This window comes from Narcine bancroftii, chromosome 5 (genome assembly GCF_036971445.1).
Source record: "Narcine bancroftii isolate sNarBan1 chromosome 5, sNarBan1.hap1, whole genome shotgun sequence".
NCBI classification, from domain to species: Eukaryota; Metazoa; Chordata; class Chondrichthyes; order Torpediniformes; family Narcinidae; genus Narcine; species Narcine bancroftii.
This window is the reverse complement of record NC_091473.1, coordinates 167,138,467-167,159,821: the sequence shown is the minus strand read 5'-3', so window position 1 is coordinate 167,159,821 and position 21,355 is coordinate 167,138,467. Positions and strand designations below refer to the sequence as shown.

The 21,355-nt window shown below is 40.0% G+C and overlaps 1 protein-coding gene across 3 annotated transcripts in view; it reads right to left on the bottom strand.

Moving 5' to 3' along the window:
• The window catches only part of arhgef3 (Rho guanine nucleotide exchange factor (GEF) 3), a 298,141-nt gene that overhangs the window by 202,541 nt on the left and 74,245 nt on the right, over window positions 1-21,355 (bottom strand). The window contains exon 1 of one of the 3 annotated variants that reach the window (XM_069939638.1): window positions 15,819-15,874. The exons of the other annotated variants lie outside the window; for them this stretch is intronic. Within the exon in view, the coding sequence (XP_069795739.1) occupies window positions 15,819-15,859 (41 nt within the window). The 5' untranslated portion in view covers window positions 15,860-15,874. Of the gene's footprint in view, window positions 1-15,818; window positions 15,875-21,355 lie in introns of those variants that run through there. 3 annotated transcript variants of the gene reach the window in all.

Genomic DNA, 21,355 nt, shown 5'->3' with positions numbered 1-21,355 from the left:
ACATCACAGTTAATGTAATTGTGATTGGTTGGTAGTCATTAAGGCATAAGTTACTATATTCTTCTTAGGCACTGGTATGATTGGCGCCTGTTTGAAACAGGTGAGTACCACGCCCTTCTGGACATTTTCAAAGAGGAAAACACAATGTTGGAGGAATTCAGCAGGTCAAACAGTGCACTTTATGTAGCAAAAATAAAGATACATAACCAATATAACCATATAACCATTTACGGAGCGGAAACAGACCATGTTGGCCTTTCGAGTCTGTACCGGTCCCTGATTTTGTGCGCCCTCTTCAGGAATTGGTGATTTTAAGTGTAGTGTATCTGAGAATTTTAACATCTATCCGTAGGTTCTCTGTACTTTGGATGTGAAATCTCATATTAAAATATTCAAAAACATTGGCTGTGTGGGAGAAGCCAGTGAGTGGCCGTGGACAATATCTTGGTCTTCAGTCCTTCATCAAGGTGTTTCCACTACTTTCAAATAGGAATTTATTAGGCTTTAATGTTTCAGTGCACATTACCATTTGCAGATAAATAATCAACCATACATCGAGTTTCTCCATGCCTTTTGTATTGTAATGGAAGGGGAAGCATGATCAATCCCACCCCTGTCTGCCACTGGAGAGAAACACAATAATAGTTGGGCCTCATCAGCAACAATGATGAATCACACTACAGAGAGGAGGTGATAAAGCTCGCTATACATTGCAAGAGTAAGTTCCTGAGTCTCAACATGGACAAAAGGGATGCTCATGGACTTTAGGAGGACCAGGAATGACCACCTCCCATTACATATCAATATCTCTGTAGTGGAGAGAGTGGAGAGCACCAAGTTCCTTGGAGTTCATTTAACTAATAACCTATCGTGGTCACTCAGCATCTCCTTGCTTGTCAGTAAGGCACAACAGAGATCGCACTTCCTGAGAAGACTGAAGTGGGGCAGGCTACTGGCCACCATCAGGTCAACCTTCTGCAGAAGCTCTATCGAGAGTGTTCTGGCCGGCTGCATTAAAATGTGGTGTGGTTACTGCAGAGAAATGGATTGGAGATCAATCCACAAGACTGGCAGAGAGGATCACTGGAGTCTCCCTCCACCCCTCCCCCACCTCCCCGCACCCCCCATCAATGAGATCTACCCAGGATCGTTGTCTGAAAAGGGCACGCAAAACCATTGAGGATCCCTGCCATCCTGCATACAGCATCTTTCAGCTGCTCCCATCAGGAAAGAGATACAGGAGGATCAGAGTTGAGGAACAGTTTCTTCCCACGGGCAGTCAGAATGACCAAAGGATCTGCTGACACTGACCATCCAAGACTCTCATCTGTACAAAACAATATTTATTTATTTTAATAGATAAAATACTTGTCCTGCATATGTACTGTTTGTCTGTGTGTGTGTTGTCTGGCTATTCGTGTTTTGCACTGAGTACCAGAGAACGCTGTTTTGTTGAGTTGTACTTGTGCAATCAGATGACAATAAACTTGCCTTGGAATCCTTCTTGCATTTCCAGGGGTGGTCAACATTTCATTTTTAATTTAGACATACAGCATGGTAACAGGCCATTTCGGCCCAAAAATCCATGCCACCCAATTAACCTACACCCCTGGTCTGTACTTGTGGGCTGAAATGGCCTGTTACCATGCTGTATGTCTAATTTAAAAATTAAAAGGTTGCCCACCCCTGCTTTACACTATATGCTGAAAAGATTAGGAAGAGTAGATGTGAAGCGGATGTTTCCTTTGGTGGGTGAATGCAGGACAAGACTGCACGGTCTTAGAGTTAGAAGGTACCCATTTAAAACTGAGGAGAAATTTCTTTAGCCAAAGGGTCATGGATTTGTGGAATTCATTGCCACATACAGCTGTGGAGACCCAATCATTGGGCCAGTTTAAAGGAGAGATTGGCAAGTATCTAATTAGTCAGGGTATCAAGAGATAAGGGGAAAAGGCAGGAAATTGGAACTAGAAGTGAGAATAGTTTAGCTCAGGGTGGAGTTCCAGAGCAGACTCGATGGGCCAAATGGCCTACTTCTGTTCCTTGATCTTGTGATCTATACCATGGGCAGTTTTAGTAGCTCCCAGCTTCTAAAACTGGATTATGAAGTCAGGATTGAATCATTAATTCATATTCACCTACTCAATAGATAATCTTGCTGGTGTGTCAGGGAAGCTTGACAAAATTTCAAATAATATTCAGTAATAAAGATATACTTGTATCTGATGAGGTAGAGGAATATATTAAACTCCTGAATTTTAAAGAATTTGGAACATCCGTCCAAATCCTACCACCAGAGGAATGCACCAATATCCCAATGTGTTGCTGGCTTTCTATCTTCTATCCTCCTGGATAATGAATGTCTAGAAACTAGGTGCTAAAATACATTGTTAATTATAAAGTAAAGTGATCCACATCAAATTCCTTCTGTTAAAGGTTTCTTTTTCCCTCCTGACTTCAGTAAAAATGTTTCATGTAATCAAAATACAGGCGCACTGTTAGGTGCATCTGGAATATCAGTGACATTTCAGGTTACAGTTCACATTTGAGGCAGCTCTTCTAATTTCATAGGGAGTGAGAAAAGCTTCATTTCAGTGACAGGCAGAGCACATACCGCAGGCTGCGGCTTTTCCGCATTTCTACAAGCAGTAATCTGAGCATAAAGCACTTCATATGACCAGCAGGGAGAGACTTCGTTAAACATTACACCAATGGAGCACATGGTGAACTTCATAATATTCAATTACATTTAAGATTTTTGACAGTAAATCTCCCTTTATACTCTCTTTGTTAATCTTCCCCCTTTTTAAATTAGAATTGGATCTTTGACAGTTAACATCTGCCAGGCAGCTGCTGGCTTTTGAAAAGCAGATCAATTACAAGCTGCATCCTCCTTATGGCACAACACTGGTTGCCTTGGCAAAGGAGCACTGTCCTTACAAGATCCAAAGAAAAGGTGCAGTCCTGTAAGTATGGGCCTCCAGGGCCACATTTTTCTTTTGAAACATCCACCAATAATCATGTATAAATCAGAGTTGGTGTTGCCCATTGTGTTTTGTGGTAAACACAGGCTTGTAAATGATACTTGCCTTAAGATAATTCAATTGTACCTTCCTGCTTCTTGGACTCGCCCGTGCCTGTTCCCAATAACCTGTATTTACATACTTCAGGTGAACGAACTGACCAACATGCCCAACAGGTGTCCAGTGAAGAGGGGCAGCCTCATTGCTGTTATTCTTGTCCTGAGAACAAGGATCCTGAATGCTCCAAAAGCCTCAAACAGGTCACCAATTCCAAGTTTAAAAAAAAATATTTAAATTTCGTCATACAGCATGGTAACTGGACATTTCAGCCCATGAGTCCGTGCCGCCCATTTTACACACAATTAACCTACATCCCCTGTATGTTTTTTTTTTTGAACGGTGGGAGGAAACCAGAGCCCCCCACCCCTGGAGTAAAACCCACACAAACAAGGGGAGATCGTACAATCTTCTTAAAGGCAGCATGGGATTCGAAGCCCGGTCCCAATTGCTGGCACTGGAAAGGCATTACGCGGACCGCTATGTCGCCTCATAAGTGTTTATTCATACAAAAACTGCAAAAATAGATTGAAACTTTTAAAAAACATATTTGACAGAAAATAAAACTATGGTGGGCCCTTAGCAATCTATATCTGCAATAATGACAAATCAACGGGTAAATGTTTGTTACTGATAGAAGCCTGGTGCCAAAATTGAATTAGGTCAAGTTTATTGTCATCTGATTGTACAAGTACAGCCCGATGAAACAGTGTTCTCTGGCCCTCGGTGCAAAACACACAGACACACAACCAGATATAACACACATAACAATGCATATGTAGGACCAATATTTTATCTATACAAATAAATAATAAATATTGGTCTCAGATGGTTAGTGTGAGCTGTTCCTTTGGTCATTCAGCATTCTTGCTGCCTGTGGGAGAAGCTGTTCCTCAGCCTGGTGGTACTGGCTCTGATACTCCTGCATCTCTTTCCTAATGGGAGCAGCTGAAAGATGGCGTGTGCAGGGTGGAAGGGGTCCTCAATGATTTTGCGCGCCCTCTTCAGACAGCGATCCTGGTAGATTACATTGATGGGGTTGAGAGGGAGACTCCAGTGATCCTCTCTGCCACTCTTATGGTGGATGAGAAAAGGATGCAAAAGTATACTAGAGATGGAGGGTGGGGGGCAGGGGGTGGTAACTTGGGGGAAAACTACAATTATTCTTTTAGCAGCAGTATAGAAAAATGAGTTATACAAGTTGTGAGATGCTAGGAGCTCAGAGAACTGAATCATAAAGAACAAAAAATGCAGAAGCATTAAAAACAATCAAGAAAGGAAACAATATGTTGTCCATTAACATCGGGCCAATTGTGGTACAAAAGAATGAAAAGCTTAATTCACTTGCTGGAGTGTATTTAAGGCATTGAAGGTGTTGAAACTTAGATTTTTTAGGTTAGTTCCTGGCGTGATCTTATCAAGAATTTGATAAAGATTAGCCTCCATTCGCTAGAATCTAGAAATACAAGAGATTATCTTTTTGGAACATTGAAGTTTCTAACAGGGTTTGATAAGGTAGATGCTTAGACGTGGTGTCTTGTGGTTGGACGATTTCAAATTGGTGGGAAGAGCCTCAGAGTGAGGCGTCATTCACTTCGGAGTCAGCCAAAGTGGCATTCCTTTATTTACACAATTCTCTCTCCTAGTGGCAAGTGCATGTTCGGTCACTGAAGTACCCGAGAGCAAGATTAACTTACTTTTCTTTTAGTGCACTAATGAAACTGGAGAATATGAAGACAGTACAGGAAAGTAGAAATGAGGTAGAAGACTAGGCTAAGCCGAGGTGGAGCAGGCTTGAAGAGAAATATAGCATATTTCCATTTCTTATGTTCCTGTGCTAAATTGTTGGAGATTCTTGGATAAATCGTGGGCATTTTCCTCATACAGAAGTCTCAGGTTTTTCTCCATACCTTTAAATAAATCTGCACAGTTATTGGAAACTTTGCTGCCAAAGCTATCATGGAGTAGAAATTCACCCATCATGGGATAAATATACAGTTGCACTTGCATGTAAAATTTGGCTTCTAAAATTTGATTCCCATCAAATACAGTGATGTAGAGTGCTAAGTAAACACACATGAGCTTGGATAACTTTCCAAGCTAGTGTGGTTTCAAATCCTTTCCCTCCTTACATTACTGTGCTCTCCTTAACCACTCAGATCCTGTGGGCCTGAGTTCAGTGGTTACCTTGGCATTCTCAGGTTATTTTTTCCATACAACTTGACATTATTCCTATCTTATCCAGCCGTACTTTATCAATAACATGCACAAGCTATGACACTAAACAAAATTTAAGTATTGCAGATGTTGGAAATCCAAAATAAAATGAAAATGCTGGAACTACTCAGGATGAAAGGCAGCACCCATGGAGAAAAAGAAAAAGCAGCTTAACATGTCAGGCGGCACGGTGTGGTGTGGTTAGTGCAATGCAGTTAGAGCGCCAGTGATCGGGACCGGGTTTCAAATCTCATGCTCTCTGTAAGAAGTTCCCTCATTCTCCCCATGTCTGCATGGGTTCCCCCATTGTCTCAGATTCCTTCCCACCATTTGAAACATACCAGGGGTTGCAGATTAATTGGGTGTAATTGGGCGGCACATGCTATATGTCTAAAATTTTTAAAGTTTAAATTTAAAAATTTCAGGTCAATGACCTTTGACAGATTTTTTTTTGTAATATTTTATTTATCATTTAAATATATTTAACAATCATACCAAATACAAAACATCAAGAGAACCTCTCCTTCTATCCCCCTCCCCTCTATACATCCTATTAAACAGAGAAAGAATGAAGAAAAAGAAACAAAAAAAATCCCATTGTCAGTGCGTACAGTAAAACATATGGAGATACGATAATACCACATTGTTAAAATCTTTACAAAGGTCTACTGGCTAGCGACTAGCGATTGTAGCCCTATATTAGCACCAGTGAGGTACCTATATGCTCTGCCAGATTTTTAGGAAGGTGTTGTATCCCTTCCTGAGATTGTATGCGACCTTTTCAAGTGGGATGCAGCTATTCATCTGCAAAGACCACCTATCCATGCGAGTTATCGATGGGAGTTAGACCTCCATGTTACTGCTATGCACTTCCTGGCCACACATAAGACAATTTCTGTAAATTAATTAGAGAATTGTTTAATGATCTACCAACCATGGTAAAGTTCCCCAAAAGTCAAAGCTCTGGGTCTACTGGGAAGGTGACTCCCGTGATCTTGGACAGGGTGTCACAGAGGTCAGACACTGACAGATCTTGATGTGAAGGTTTGCAGCTTTAAAGAGGGCTCTCATCCCTGGAGATCACGTACTTTTCATAAAACATTCGAGGCTCCAGGTGAAATCAGAAATGTCCCCATATAAAACCACAAAATAACAGGGATAGTCAAGGTGGACCCTTCATCAGCATTTTAAATAGAATATTTAAAATGCATTTGCTATTTTAGCATTGTACAGCTTCTGTCTAGAGTCAACTAATAAACAGGTTTGTTCTGTTCTTATAAACAAATCCCTGCAAAACAAACTATTTTAATCATAATAACCAATATTCCAATTGCTTAAACTGCTCAATTTTTTTTTTTAAGTATTGGTTCCTTTCTAATGATAGTTTGTGTGAACGTAATCCACTAAACTCCTTAATTGTGGTTGTGCATGGTGTGAGAAGGGGATTAAACTTTTGTTAAAATCTCCGTTACTCATGCAGAGGATAGATTTTTACACCCGTGTTTTGCTAATTACTACCAAATCCTGTGTACACCGGACCTCTGCACCAAAACCTCTGACCAATACTTCTGAGCACAAAGTATTTTTCCTCTTTTGAATTCTGTTCAAACGACAGCTTCCTCAAGCTCTACAAATTAACCTCACAACAACATCTTGCATCTCCTAAGTGCTCTTAACACAGCAAACTGAACCGAGGGATATGAACAGCTTTGGGAGTGAGAAAGGGATGGCAAGAAGTGAGGTGATAAAATTCAGAAGCTTCAAATCAAGTAGAAACTTAAACAGAAAATGGATTAGCTACACAAAGGGGGGAAGAAATGTTTCGACATTCAGAAAAGAATGTTCCACTTGTCCCAACTTCTTCTTTAACACTGTGCTCTCTGAGAAATGGGTGTCTAGTCAATGCCACTGACCCTTGGCAGCGACAGATCAACTTCCAGCAACCTTTTCAGTATGATGAGTGGACGATCTAGTGAAGATCTAAAGTTACTGAAGTCAAAATTCAATTCAGTCTGTAAAGCAATGAAGTCCATCTGCAGGGTTGCCCGCTCCATTCTGATTTGCTGTGTATTCTTTTTAAGTCAATATCTTTGGAGAGCAAACTGAGTGGATTTCATTTGAGTGGACTAGCGTGACAACTTATATTAATGCTATTCTTACTGAACATATTACAATAATCAGTTATTAGTACCACAGGATTAATTGATCCTGCAGAGATGTACTCATGAACATTAACACACACACACACACACACACACACACACACACACACACACACACACACACACACACACACACACACACACACACACACACACACACACACACACAACTTAACAATGTGCCAAAAACACTTATTTGCAAGTATGAATCACTTTGGTATAAAGTCTATTCTCAGAAAAAAAATGGGAGCACAAAATGATGCATGCCTCAGATTGCTTATGTCCACCAGCAGAAAATTTCTCCTTTTGTTAAATTAATTTCTATTTGTTGATCCTGTGAAAGATTTATTTATCATTCATACAGCAAAAGCTCTATTACTGCATAGTATATTGATGCACAACAATATCCCCACTGGAGATTATTTTCCACATCCAACTGTTGGCTTTGAAATGCTTCTATTGTGCACGACACCATCCCAATATTTTTAAAATTTAATTTTAAAATTATTAATTGGAAATATATTCCTATTCTCTTGTAATATGTGAAAGTCCTCAGATAACTATTATCCACATTTTTTGTTTTTATTTATTATATAAGGTAACCTTGTTTAAAGGGAGGGGGTAGATTCGATTTTTTTAAAATTTTTTTAAACATTTGGCTTAACTCAGCAAATGGGTTTAACATGGTTTTATAGATCAATTCAAATTATTATTTCTTATGCTTATTAAGGAATTCTCGACTTAGTTTCATCTTTTTTTCTTTTTGAGTATGCTTACAAATGATATGTTATGTGCTTTATTTTCTAAAACTCCGCATGTAAGCTTTGTATGTTAAACTCAATAAAATATTTTAAAAAGAAAGATATCTATAAACCCTAAATATAAAGAAAATATGATACAAAAGGTTTGGGAAACTTTGGTGGGAGGGGTAAACAACAGCTGTAATGGACTTGTGGGCAGGCAATACAATTCAAAAAAATAACTGGGTGCGATGAAATGAATATTTTATTTTTCTTTGGATTTTTGGACCTGTCAGTCTTCTTCAATAGCCGTGGCTGAAATTACAATGGTATTAAGTGACAGAAGTGCTAAAGTGCGTTGTCCAAGAGAACTTGAAAACCATCCAATATTAGAATGTTGGTATCATCCCATTCAGCTCAAGACATTAAACATAATGCTCTACACAAAATCCTTGATGAGTGCTCGACATTCTCCATCAGATCATATCATCTCTCACTGGACAATGAAGATTTTGATTCCTTAACAGTTTTGGGTGTGTTTAATGGATTTTGCGCTGCTGATCATGAAAATAACTTTAAAATTTTCCAATGACAAACCACTTTTTAAAGATATAACCTATTTCTGTGATTTCCTGTCATAGTTTAAGACCATTTCAAGCATATAAAACCATGTCATTGAAAATTCTTTTTCTGCATTCGCACTTTGACGTCTTCCCTGCTGATCTTGGTGCAGTCAGTGAAAGGTTTCACCAGGACATTGCAACCATGGAAAAGCGGCATCAGGGCAATTGGAATCCATCAATGTTGGCTGACTATAGTCAAGACACTTGACATGAGAGGCATCAGATGCTGAGTATAAACCAAAATCAGCAGTAAAACATTTTTAGGTCAGTTGAACTAACGCAATTATTATGCGATCAAGCATGCTTAATTCAATAAAAGTCAATAATTTAATGTTCCTCTGACTTCCAACATGACACAGTAAACCTGAAATAATCTTTGTGTTCAGCTTGAAGTTGATCATAATCCCGAATTTTTTTTCAGGAAGCAAACCTTTTGAAAAATAAAATTTATTGTCCAGTGTCATGAGTACAACTGGAAAGATTCCTCAAGTATGAAATGGAGTGCAGAGAGAAACCTCACTAATCAAACTGAACAAACACTTTTTGTTCCCCCAGTTTACTTTGTTTGATGGACAATGGGAACAAAACACTCACTCGCTTAATGAGGATAAGCTATCACCTTGAAATACTAACACTGCTTTTCTCTCTGAAGATTTTCACTGTAACCTGTTGAACATTTCCAGTATATCCTATTTTTATTTAATATTCTAGTTATATGAAATACTCCAAGATTCTTCATATAAAGTGCAAAATAGTATTTGAGAGAAGCACTGGAGCAAGGAACCAAGATCCACTGGTAAAATAAAAGTCAATTTGGGCTGATAAAGAGGAAAGGGATTTGGTAGATGAAGAGCAGACGAGGATTTCAGAATATTGGACGCGCGCACACACACACGTGAAGGGAAAAAAACAAAAAGGTAAAATAGTGATATGCAACATATGATTCCATTTTAAAAATAGGGCTCTATCTACCTTTGAGCACATGAATCAGGAACAGGAGTAGGCCATGTGGCCCTTCACACCAGTTCCATGAATGAACAAGGAGTGGCTGATGCAATTGCAAAGTCAGCCTGACATTCCAGACTACCCACATTCAGCATCGTGCTTTTTAAACCTCAATCTACCTCTGAAATAAAACCTAAGACTTTGCTTTCACAACTCTTTCAGGAAGAGAGTTTAAAAATAATAAAATATCAATTCATCCATCTTGAATGGTGATCCCGTATGTCTATATTTTCGCACAAGAGCAGTCATTCTCTCCACACCCATCCTATCAAAACATCTCATGATCTTGTATTTTGATCAAGTTTCTTCTCACTCTTCTAAACCACAGAGCTTGTCCAACTTTCCTCAAAAGGCAACCTGCCCATTCCAGGGATTCATCTATTAAATCCTCTCTGGTTTGTTTGAAATGTATTAAATAAGCACACCCACTGCCACATGCAGTATTTCAGGCGAGGTTCTATCAGTGTTCTAAATAACTGAAATACAACTTCCAGTATTTTTATATTAAATTCCTCTCACAACAAATAATATTGTTAGATTTGCTAATAATTCATTGTACCAGTATGTGCCTTTTGTTAATTTAACTTGTATCTAACCTTTCACCATTTAATACCTTTTTTTCTGCCAAAATGAACAATTTCATGTTTTCCCATCTTGTACTCCATTTGCCAGATTTATTCCCCACCACTGCCCCTCCCCCCACTCACTTAACCTCATCCACATGCAGCCCTTGATGTCCTCTTCTCAACTTACTTTTGGTGCCTTTATTCAAAACAGTTACAGAATTGTAAAGAGTTGAGACCCCATCACCAATCCCAGTGGTGCATGACTTGATACTCCACTTGGCCCACCTTGCAAACCACAAAAGGACTTTTTTTTAAAAAGCCTACTGTACTCTGTTTCCTGTTACCCAGCCAATCTTTCATCAACCAATATGCTGTCTCCAAAAGCAATTAGATTATATTTAATATAATTCTTTTTTTAAACAAGACTAAACAAAATGTTTATCTGGAAATGGTCCAGATCGTGTGCTGTGTGTCAATTCATTCACATGGACCGATGAATGCTTTATGGTCCAGTGGCAGAGAGAAAAAAAATCATTGGTATACTTTAGCACTTGATAAGTCATAGGGAGGAAGGGTGGGGATGACTGTGGGGTGGATACGAGGATGGGATGTAGGTGAAGGAAACAAACAGGGTTGGCCACTATCTGGGAGTTGATTCTTCCCTTCCCAGGGGTAAGACCATTACTTAAAGGACTTGAGTCATCTCCCAATAGCTGACAGGGGCCTTTTATGGAACAATGAACCAGGCTTCACGGGCATTGTGAATATCTTATTTTATTTGAGTGCTCCTCTGACAGGGGAGCTGGAGGGAAATCGGACAGATTTTATGATTCATACAATAGGTCCCGGTTTTTCAAAAACTCTTTTTTTAATATATAAATGGAATTGTTTAGAATACAATTCCTGGATCTATATGAAGTAAATTTTCTTACAATGCCTGGTACATTGTTTGCAGTACATTATTAACATCTGGATTTATTATACATTTTAATACAGCTCTGTAGGGTTGATTTACATGTGGTTTGGAACTTTTAAAAAAAACACAAAACTAACAATGCAAACTAAATGGTGGTGTACAGATGTCAATTCTGCACATTAAATCAACAGGTCAATGTTTCCATTACATTCCCCAAAATTAATTGATATATACATCAGAAGCCAAATTAAAATAAAATTTCTTGTGGATTTATTACAGATATATTTATTACAGATATAGAAAGAAAAACCATACTTATTTGGAATATGGATTGCAAAAATTTTTTTCAGCTTCAAACACATGGTCAAATAATGTCAAATAGATCTGGTGGCGAGGCATTGAAATAAATATAGAATAAATGAATAAAATTTTCAAAAATTTCCCGCAACGCAGGCAGAGTAAAAAGTTCCTAACAGAAATGAGAGACTCATTCCTGTTCTGAACTTTTACCTACAGAAGCCCTGGACATTTTTACGGACCGCCTGCAGTCTAAACTGAACTCCAGGCAGTCCGCAACAGTCACCGACTTCATTAAAATATTCATCTGTCACCTGGCCAGCCCTGTCCTGTGAATAGCGCACTTTCTCACTGATCCCCGGCTGCAGAGCTCTCTCTTGGGGTGACTGGTGAGGGAGGGGGGGAGAGAATAGGGGGAGGGGATTGTTGTAGGCTTCCAGCATTGCCTGAACCCCATGTGGCAGAAACCCTCCCCCACCAGTTGAGCTTTTCATTGCTTATCACAATATATTAAAAAATGTTTAAACCAGTCGGGAAACAATCAAAAAATAAAGGCTTTCAGTAAATTATAATGTTATATTTATTATAGGTTATTGTAAGTTTAATTACATAGAACGGTTGTAGACTTTCCTGTAACCACGTTGCAGTTTGCGTTGTTTTTAAAGTGAGGTAGATGGAACAGTTTGTGGAGCACCAGGGATTGTGGGTAATGTGGATGCCATCGCCCTCTTGTGGAACAGAAGAGACAGTCACCATCGACCCACGTCCAGGCTATGAAATTACTGCAACTCGTGTATTTAGTGTAAACATCCTTCCTGTGTGAACAGCCACTTTGGAAGGTAAGTGTGAAAATTGTCAATGGGAAATTATTGCACTGGCTGTATAAAAATAATTGTGTTTCATTTGTCAATGGTCCATAAAAAAAACCAAACAAGTTGATCAACTCACAGCTGAATATCACACTGATGCGAAATTTTGTGTTAAACTGCTACATTCAAACCTATCTTTGAGTAAATGCTGTCATTAACTAGGTAATTAAACTCAAAGGTTCAACAAGGATCATTTACATGTTTACTTGTTTATAACATGCTGAATTTTGCAAAAACATTAGATAAACCTGCAATACAATCTGCTTCATTTTTGTCTGTACTCATGTATGTACTACTTCATTATGATAAAACACTGGTTCTTTTTCAAGTGATCAAGAAATATTTGGAAGCAATTGCATTTACTCAAGAACAAGAAATCCTTTTAATAAGAACACACAAGTGCTGGAAGAACTCAATAGGTCTCACAGTGACCATAAGGGGTAAAGATATACAGTACCCTCAATAATATTTGGGTCAAAGACTCTTTGTTTTCTCCTTTATTTTGCCCTGTGCTCAGCAGTTTTAAATTTATCATCAAACAATTTACGTGTAATTAAAGTGCACGTTGCAGATTTTATTCAAGGTTATTTACACACATTTTGGATTGACTGTGTAGAAATTACATCACTTTTTAGACATAGTCCCCTCATTTCAGAGCACCATAATATTTGGGATCACAGGTCTTTGTGAGGACTCAGGTCTGTTTAATTGTTTCATTGGTGCAAAAGAGCTAGGCTTGCTTCTAAGCTTTTGATCGTTGATCATTCTACATGAGGGTTAGAGTTGTGCTAATTAAAGTCAAAGAAGCCATTATAAGGCTGTAAAACAAGAATAAAACAGTAAGAGACATCGCCCAAACTTTAGGATTACCAAAATCAACTGTTTAGAACACACATGTCAAACTCTGGCCCGCGGGCCAAATTTGGCCCGCGATATAATTATATTTGGCCCGCAAGATCATTTCAAAAATGTATTAGAGGTGGCCCGCCCTGCAGCAAGAGCCGATGCTGTTTTTTGGTAATGTCACCCCCACCATCCTCCCCCTTCATTGCACATCCTTCCCCATTGTAACACGAGAAATTGTAACACGAGAAGTCTGTCGATGTCATCAGCCGGCAAGCCAGTTGGAAGGCTCCCCGCACAACCAGTCACTTCTCCCACCTGTCGAGCGGTGCGGCGGATGGGCGAGCGCCTGTGATTTCCTGTCGGCGCGACGGGCATGGCAGGCTGCGCACAGCCCCCGTGCAGCACGAGCCCCACGCGACTGGCACCGGACGGCCCTTTCACAGCGCGAGCGCACTTCTCCCGGTCGCCACGGCCTTCAGCGCTTGCACCCGCGCGGACCCCAGGGACGGCTGGTTCAGCCCTGCACGTGAAGAGAGAGATAGTGGCTGTCCGAAAAGGCTGATCGGCAGCGCGCTGGGCCTGAGTGGGTGGGTAAGCAGAGGTGGGCAGAGGATGTAGGTGAGGAGTAATGGGCAGGGGAAGTTATTTATGGTGGTGCGAGGGGCAGTTAGAGGGAGGGATGAGTAGGAGGGGTGGATAGGGAAGAGGTAAAAGGGGAGGGACAGGGCGAGTAGGGGAGGGGTGATTAGAGGGTGAGAGACGGGTAGAGGGAGGAACAGGTTGAGGGGAGAGGCAGTAGAGGGGCGTGTATAGGATGGGGTGGGTAGAGGCAGAGCGAGTGGAGTGAGGGGTGAGTAGAGGTTGGGTAAAGGACTGGTCAGGTAGAGGGATGGTGGGTCGAGGGTGAATAGAGGCCTAGAGCCTGAGGAGTGAGCAGGAAATGCTGAGTCCTGATTACTGAGCTCAGTAATCACAAAGGGACTGATAGGCCAAGGAAGACTCCACTGCTGATAACAGAAGAATTCTCATCATAATGAAGAAAAATCCCCAAACATCTGTCCGACAGATCAGAAACACTCCTCAGCTGTGACCACTGTCCTCAAAAGACCTCGTGAACGGAAATACAGAGGCTACTTTGCAAGATGAAAACCACAGCATAGGTGGTATGCTTTGGATCTTGGGAAATTCCTTTGCGCCTCCACACTTTGCTCTTGCCATCTCTCTGATACAGATTAACCTTGGTCTCATCTGTCCACAAGACCTTAAGAATTCTGCAGGATCTTTTGCATACTTCTTGGCAAACTGTTATCTGGCCATCCGTTTTGTAGCTAAATAGTTGTCCTTTCTTTAGCTGAATAGTGGTTTGTATCTTGCAGTACAACCTCTGTATTTCTTTTCATGAAGTCTTTTGCGGACAGTCGTTATTGGCACATTCGCACTTGCCTCCTGAAGAGTGTTTCTGATCTGTCGGACAGGGGTTTGGGGATTTTTCTTCGTTATGATGACAATTCATTTTTCATCAGCAGTGGAGATCTTCCTTGGTCTACCAGTCCCTGCTGGTGTTCCTGGTGCTGGTGGTGTTCAGGACCAACCAGTTGGAGTCATGGGTGTTGTAGATTGAATTATCAATGTTATTTAGGGGATTTTTGTGATATATGAATGTCAGCTGGGGTGGGGGGGGTACATGACACTGCATCTTCTGATGTCATCTACCACTAGTGGTTTAGACCACACCCGGTCTGTAGAGGGGGCTACCACTTAGGTGATTTTTTTTTCTTTCCTTTTTTTAATTTTTTTTATTTTGGTAATCTTAAAGTTTTGGCAACGTCTCTTACCATTTTATTCTTGTTTTTGAGCCTCATAATGGCTTCTTTGACTTTCATTGACATAAATCTGGTCCTCGTGTAGAAAAATGGCAACTGCAGCCTCCATTCATGATCAAAAGCTTAGAAACAAGCCTAGCTCTCTCATACCTGCACCAATGAAACAATTAAACATACCTGAGTACTTACAAACACCTGTAAAGCCAAATGTCCCAAAAAATTATGATGCCCTGAAATGAGGGAACTATGTATAAAAAATGATGTAACTTCCACATGGTTAAACCAAAATGTATATAAATAACCTTGAACAAAATCTGGAATGTGCACTTTCATTAAATGTAAATAGGTTGATTATAAATTTAAAATAGTTGAACACAGGGGCAAATTAAAGAAAAAAGTATCTTTGTCCCATACATTGAATAACTGAACGATTGAGCCCAAGACCTTCTTCAAGGCGAGAGTAAAAAGTAAGCAGGTTGGGAAGAAGAAAGGAGAGGGAAGAACACAGACCAACAGACAAAAGAAGTTTATAGGAAATAGATAGGAAGACACGAGAGAGAAAGGTGAGAATTGATTGAAGGATGAAAGAGCAAGAGAGAGACAGACAGACAGAGAGACAAAGCTTTTCCTCAGCCTTTCACCTCAGGCCCAAAACATTATTTATATATCTTTACCTCCTATGAATGCTGTGAGACCTCCTGAGTTCCTCTACCATCTGTTTTTCACAACAAAATCCTTTTGTCTTCCTCTGCCCCCTATTGGCGAGAGATGAATACAACCTAGAGATTGGCACATGATTCCGATCAAAGAAAATACAATACTCACCAATACGTTCTGCATTCTAGTGCTTTAAAAATGAAGCCCCATGATACATTTCAATTTAATTTACCAGCAATAAAGATCAATATAGTAATTTAATTATCCATATTAATTTCAGCAATTTGATGTACTAAAAGAAACAAAATTGTGATGAGGTTCTGTGTATTTCCAAAATTGCGCCCAGTAAAACCAAGATCTTATTCTCAGGCCACAGTAAAAGGCTAAATGCTTCTCAGATTGGCTAAATCAGGGCATGATTCAGTTAGCTTCATGTTCAATGAGAGGTGAACACCTTGCATCAATGTTACAGTTTATTAAACATAATGGAGAATGCAAACAAAAAAAATAATTCGATCATCTTCGATCTGCGTGACACAACAAATTTTATTTAACTCTGGGTCTAGTGTAGCTGTAAATTTGGAAAGGGGATAGTTTTTCAAATAGCCATCAGAACATTGAACACAGCCAAGACAGAGGACTGTTTTCACTTTTCAGCCTCTGCCTGACACTGTACAACAATTCGCTCATTTAAAGAAACTTTTTCAAAAAAATAAATAAACTGCCTCTGGTTCATCTCACATCTCGGTTAGTCTACTTTATTCTTTAAAGATAAATAACTACATTTGATGGGTCAGCTTCCCCATATATTCGGACTACACCCAGCCCCACCTTTCCAATAGATTTCTCACTCCGTTGCCATAAGAGAGCTAATCCTCAACTCTGGATGAACAAATGTTTCCTTCAAATAGCATTTCTAGACTGAAATCCTCATCTTCAACTCTAACACAAAATCTGCACTTTCCCATTCCTGTGCTGCTATCAAAAGTAAACCTCTTGAAACATTACAGCAAAAAGAGATTTAATGCATATCCATGTGATGGTTTACTGGTTATGAATTGGCCTCTTGTTCAATCTAGGCTGAGCGCCTGACTACATATCCTCTGCATCTTGACAAACAACTAATTCTACACATGTGCCGCCAATCCTGCCTTCTATGCATCTACTGCCAAACCTTACATCCCTAGACTTGGTTTTCTCCAGTAGAACATTCCAGTGGCTATCTGGCTGGCCTCCCAATTTTTGACATTCATAAACTTCACATTGTACAAAGTTCTGCTCCCCATATGAATCCTACTCATCTTTCCTGAACAGTAACTTCTCGTTCCCAATGCCCTTCATTTCAATTTTTCACCCTCATATTTTATTCTCTTTTTGGTGTCACCCTCATTTTCACGACACCTTCACCCATGGGTAGAAGTCCCATTCCTGAGAACTGTGCTCTTCTGTATCCGAACCATTGATCTTTCCTTTCTCTCACCATTAATGAGGGTGGCAGAAGGTGCAACAATCTAAGAAAGAGGAGAAGAGACTCTGAGTGGATTTGCCAGTATTTGTGGAGAAACAAAGTCAGCACTTCAGATTAATCATCTTTCCTTAGTGATCAATGAAAGTTCATTGACCTTAGTTTCTCATTCCACGGATGCTGCGTGATCTGCTAAATATTTCCCAACATGGTTTTTATTTCCTAATACCGCCACTTGCTGCATTTTCCCTTTACGTTGAAGAAACCATAAAACTATACTGCTACTGAAAATAATTAATGCATAGTTTATTAATGACAGACACATTTCAGATCTTGCTGGGATCATTGTGGTTTAAGCTGAATTCCGAATCACAAACTCTAAAGAGGAACATTCAGTTTCATCAGGAATTGCTCCCTTGGGCAGGAAAGACCCATCTCTTGATTTTTATGGCTGAAGCTCAAATTCACTCACCACATGTAATGATTTTTGTCTTCCCATGGATTAAGGCCAACTGATGCCTTCAGCACAGCCCAACAATGCTTCCCCCTTGACTCTTCCATTGTCTAACTGACAAGACATTAAGACTCAATAAGTGCTGAATGTGAAATAATAGATTAAAAATTCAGTTTTCTTCCAGACCAGAAGCCACAACTATATTGAATATATTGTTACAAGCCCAAAGGACCTCAAAACCCTGCAGTAATAGATATTCACCAAGACAAATGGTTACTTAAACAAAAGTTGCATTTAATTATCTTTAAACGTGAAAATAGAATCACACTTTAACTTATCACTATTAACTTACTTAACCTAACTTAACCCCCTTCTAATTCTAAGCGCACGTGTGTGTAATGTGTGTGTAAGTTCAGAAAAGTTCTTTGGTTCACATTCCAATCTCACTTCTCACTCCTCCAAGTTCACTGGTTGCAGGCAATTCTTATACTGTGCACAGAATTTAACATTTATAAAGTTCACCAGGCTTTGGTGCTTGAAAGGTAAATGGTTACTACTCAGGGTCATTCTTGTCAGTTTTCAGAGAGAGATTTGTTATTCCTGGATTTCCACAACTGATGTACTTCCATCAGGCACTCCAGTGCCTTGCTGACGAAACCTGCCCCTTCAGGGTTCTCCAGATGATAACCTCTTTCTTTCAGGTCACCACTGAGTTCCTTTTTGTTTCTTTTATTCCAACTGAAATATTAGACAGCCAGTCCTCTCCTCTTGCATGAACCACTAGGGCTTTGACTAGATTGTCTTCCAAAAATGGGCTTTCCATAAGCTTGTCAGCTTGTCCTGTTCCAGTCCCAGCTGCTTCTGCTGGCTGTTTCACTGTATAAGTGATCTCTCTGTGTTTATCTCTCTCTCTCTCACACACACACACACACACACACACACACACACACACACACACACACACACACACACACACACACACACACACACACACACACACAGAGAAAAGCCTGTTTGACTCTCTCTGCTTGCAAAACGACATGACCCTCTTCGAACAAAAAATTTTCTTCCAGTCAATCTGCGGCTCCAGCAAAATCTTTCATCTGTTGCCTTTTGTAAACAACAATCCATTAATGAAGTCTATTGAGCACTTCAAAAGCTATTGCAAAAGCTCTGAGGCCCTGACAAGTCTAGCATGGGGCAGAGCTCCAGTATTTTAAATAAGATCTGTTTTAAAGTATTTGTATGTAACCTACTCTAACAAACCTTTCCCAATTTATCTCCCAAAAACATATCAATATATTTTGTCACAATAGTGTGTGTGTGTGTGTGTGTGTGTGTGTGTGTGTGTGTGTATATAGATAATATCTTTTTTTCATTTATTGTGGGGGGCCCCCCATTTGTGGGGCCCTAGCTCAGCTGCACCATGGTAAATCTGGCATTGGAAAAAGCTCTGTGGTGCCCCCTTCCTTTGGTGCCTTAAGCACGTGCTTATTTTGCTTAATGGTTAAACCAGGCCTGGCCCAAGGGTAAAGATGAAGAGACTTCACGAAGACGGACATATAAGTGATGGGCAAAGAACCGGCTATTGATGACAAAGTTCATCCCATGCTTCAGCACAGAAAGAGCGGGAGCCACTGGATCCAAATCCCACAAGATCACTAAAATGGGCACAACATGCATGTCTTTTACTAACAACATAGTCTGTTGCCTTTTCAATTTGGAAAACATATCTTTGGATGCACCGGGGGCACACTGTGCTGTGGTTGTTGGCCTGTGCTGGGTCGCAGGAAGCTTGCTGCTTCTCACACCACAGTGCCAAGGATTCCACAATATTTTACTAATCTCTTCTGCTAGACGCTGTGCATGAACAACCAGGGATGAGCAAGTGCAGAGATTGTCAGGGATGCCCTGATTATTTTATTGAAAAAATTCTGGCCCGTCCAAGAATAAATGAGTAGTGATCTCTTTTATTCAAGGGAAGGCTACTGCAGAGTTGGTCAATGGTTTCAGGGTGGGAAGGTGGGACACTGCTCAGTATTTGACTTCCAGCCAATTTGACATTTAGATGTTACATATGGAAACAATAAATGTTCATACATATTATGTTTAACTAGAAAGTAGCTACATTCTCCAGAAGCAGTTTAACCACGAATCTCCACATTCACTTTTTGAACCTCAAAATCCAGCCTCATAATTTACAGACTAATGCTTTTGTAAGAATTGACTAGCTTGCAGAAAACATTTTGCAAGCAAGTGCATTCAAATTCACAGCTAGTTTCATAAATTCAAACATTTATCAGAACCATATATTCAATCAGAAAAAGCAAGGATGCATTTGAAATCAAATCCAACATCAAACTTATTCGTCAATATGGAAAGTATGATGGGCATGTTGAATCCAATAACCACTTCCATCCAAACAGCACTCGAACCACAGAACTTGCCAAGACAATTCAGAGTCAAGGCAAGTAAATTGACACTGCTACATGAGGCAATATTGGAGCTAATGACCCAAAGCCTGGTCAAGAATGAAAGTTTTACAGTGTCTTAAAAAGTAATGGAAAGGTCACGCAAAGGAAACTCAAAGTGTGGAACATTATCAACTGAAGGTTACTCTTTTCAAAAGTTCTGCCAACCTTCCAAATGTTTCAAGCACTAGGGCCTTTTCACACCACTCTGTAAAATGGAGCTTCGCCGGGAAATTTTCCCGGGAACCCTCCATTGATACTGCGGCGTGAAAAGGTCGGCCCAGGAATTTTAAATGGATCCGAGGTAGGGCTGCGGCCCCAGGAAATTTTCCCGGACCACCCTCTCCCTGCAGTGCGAAGAGCCAAATGGCCAAGTAGGGAAGCTTCGTGACATCACGTGGCAATTAAAACTAAAATATACTTCCAGACAACAGCAGGCCACTTTGGCGCATCAAGACGGCAGCACAGTGTGGGATGAATGGCCATCCATGTTTCTTTTGAAAATTTTATTTATACTTTTACTGACTCATATTAACCAAGAGTTACAGGGGAACCACCATCCTCCTCTTTTACAGATCATTGTTTGCCGAGTCCTCCCTTTTTCCTGCTACCCCCCCCCCCCACATTGTTCACCCTCCCTCCCATTCAACCCAAGCAAAAAGATAAAAATCAATTTTAAAAATAATGCAAATATATAAGGGAAGGAAAGAAAAAAAAACAATAAGGGGGGAGGGCCATCGATGGACCTAATTTGTCCCTTAAAAAAATCTTAGTTGAAGATAACAGAAGGAGGTCTTGCTTGATAAGTCAAATTTGTTTTTAATTATTTTTAATTATTTTTAATTATTCTTGTAGCAATACTCGACACACCTAATCCCTTTCTGGGACTAAGTGTCCAGGATCTATTACCCATAGTCATAGGGATTAATTTATTCTGGGCTAGGGGCTCTTTAGGAGACAATCCTATTTTTAAACCCAATAATCTGGTTTATTTTTTTGCCATGTTTGAGTTCAGTGCTTTAATATCAGGTTGGTTTTTTTTTCGTTATTAATTTAGTATCCCATTTGTAAATAATGTCTCCTGCTAATTCCTCCCCTACCATGTGTAGGCCAATTTGTGCCCAGGAGGGTAAACCATCTCCCTCAAAAATGAAGCGACAAACC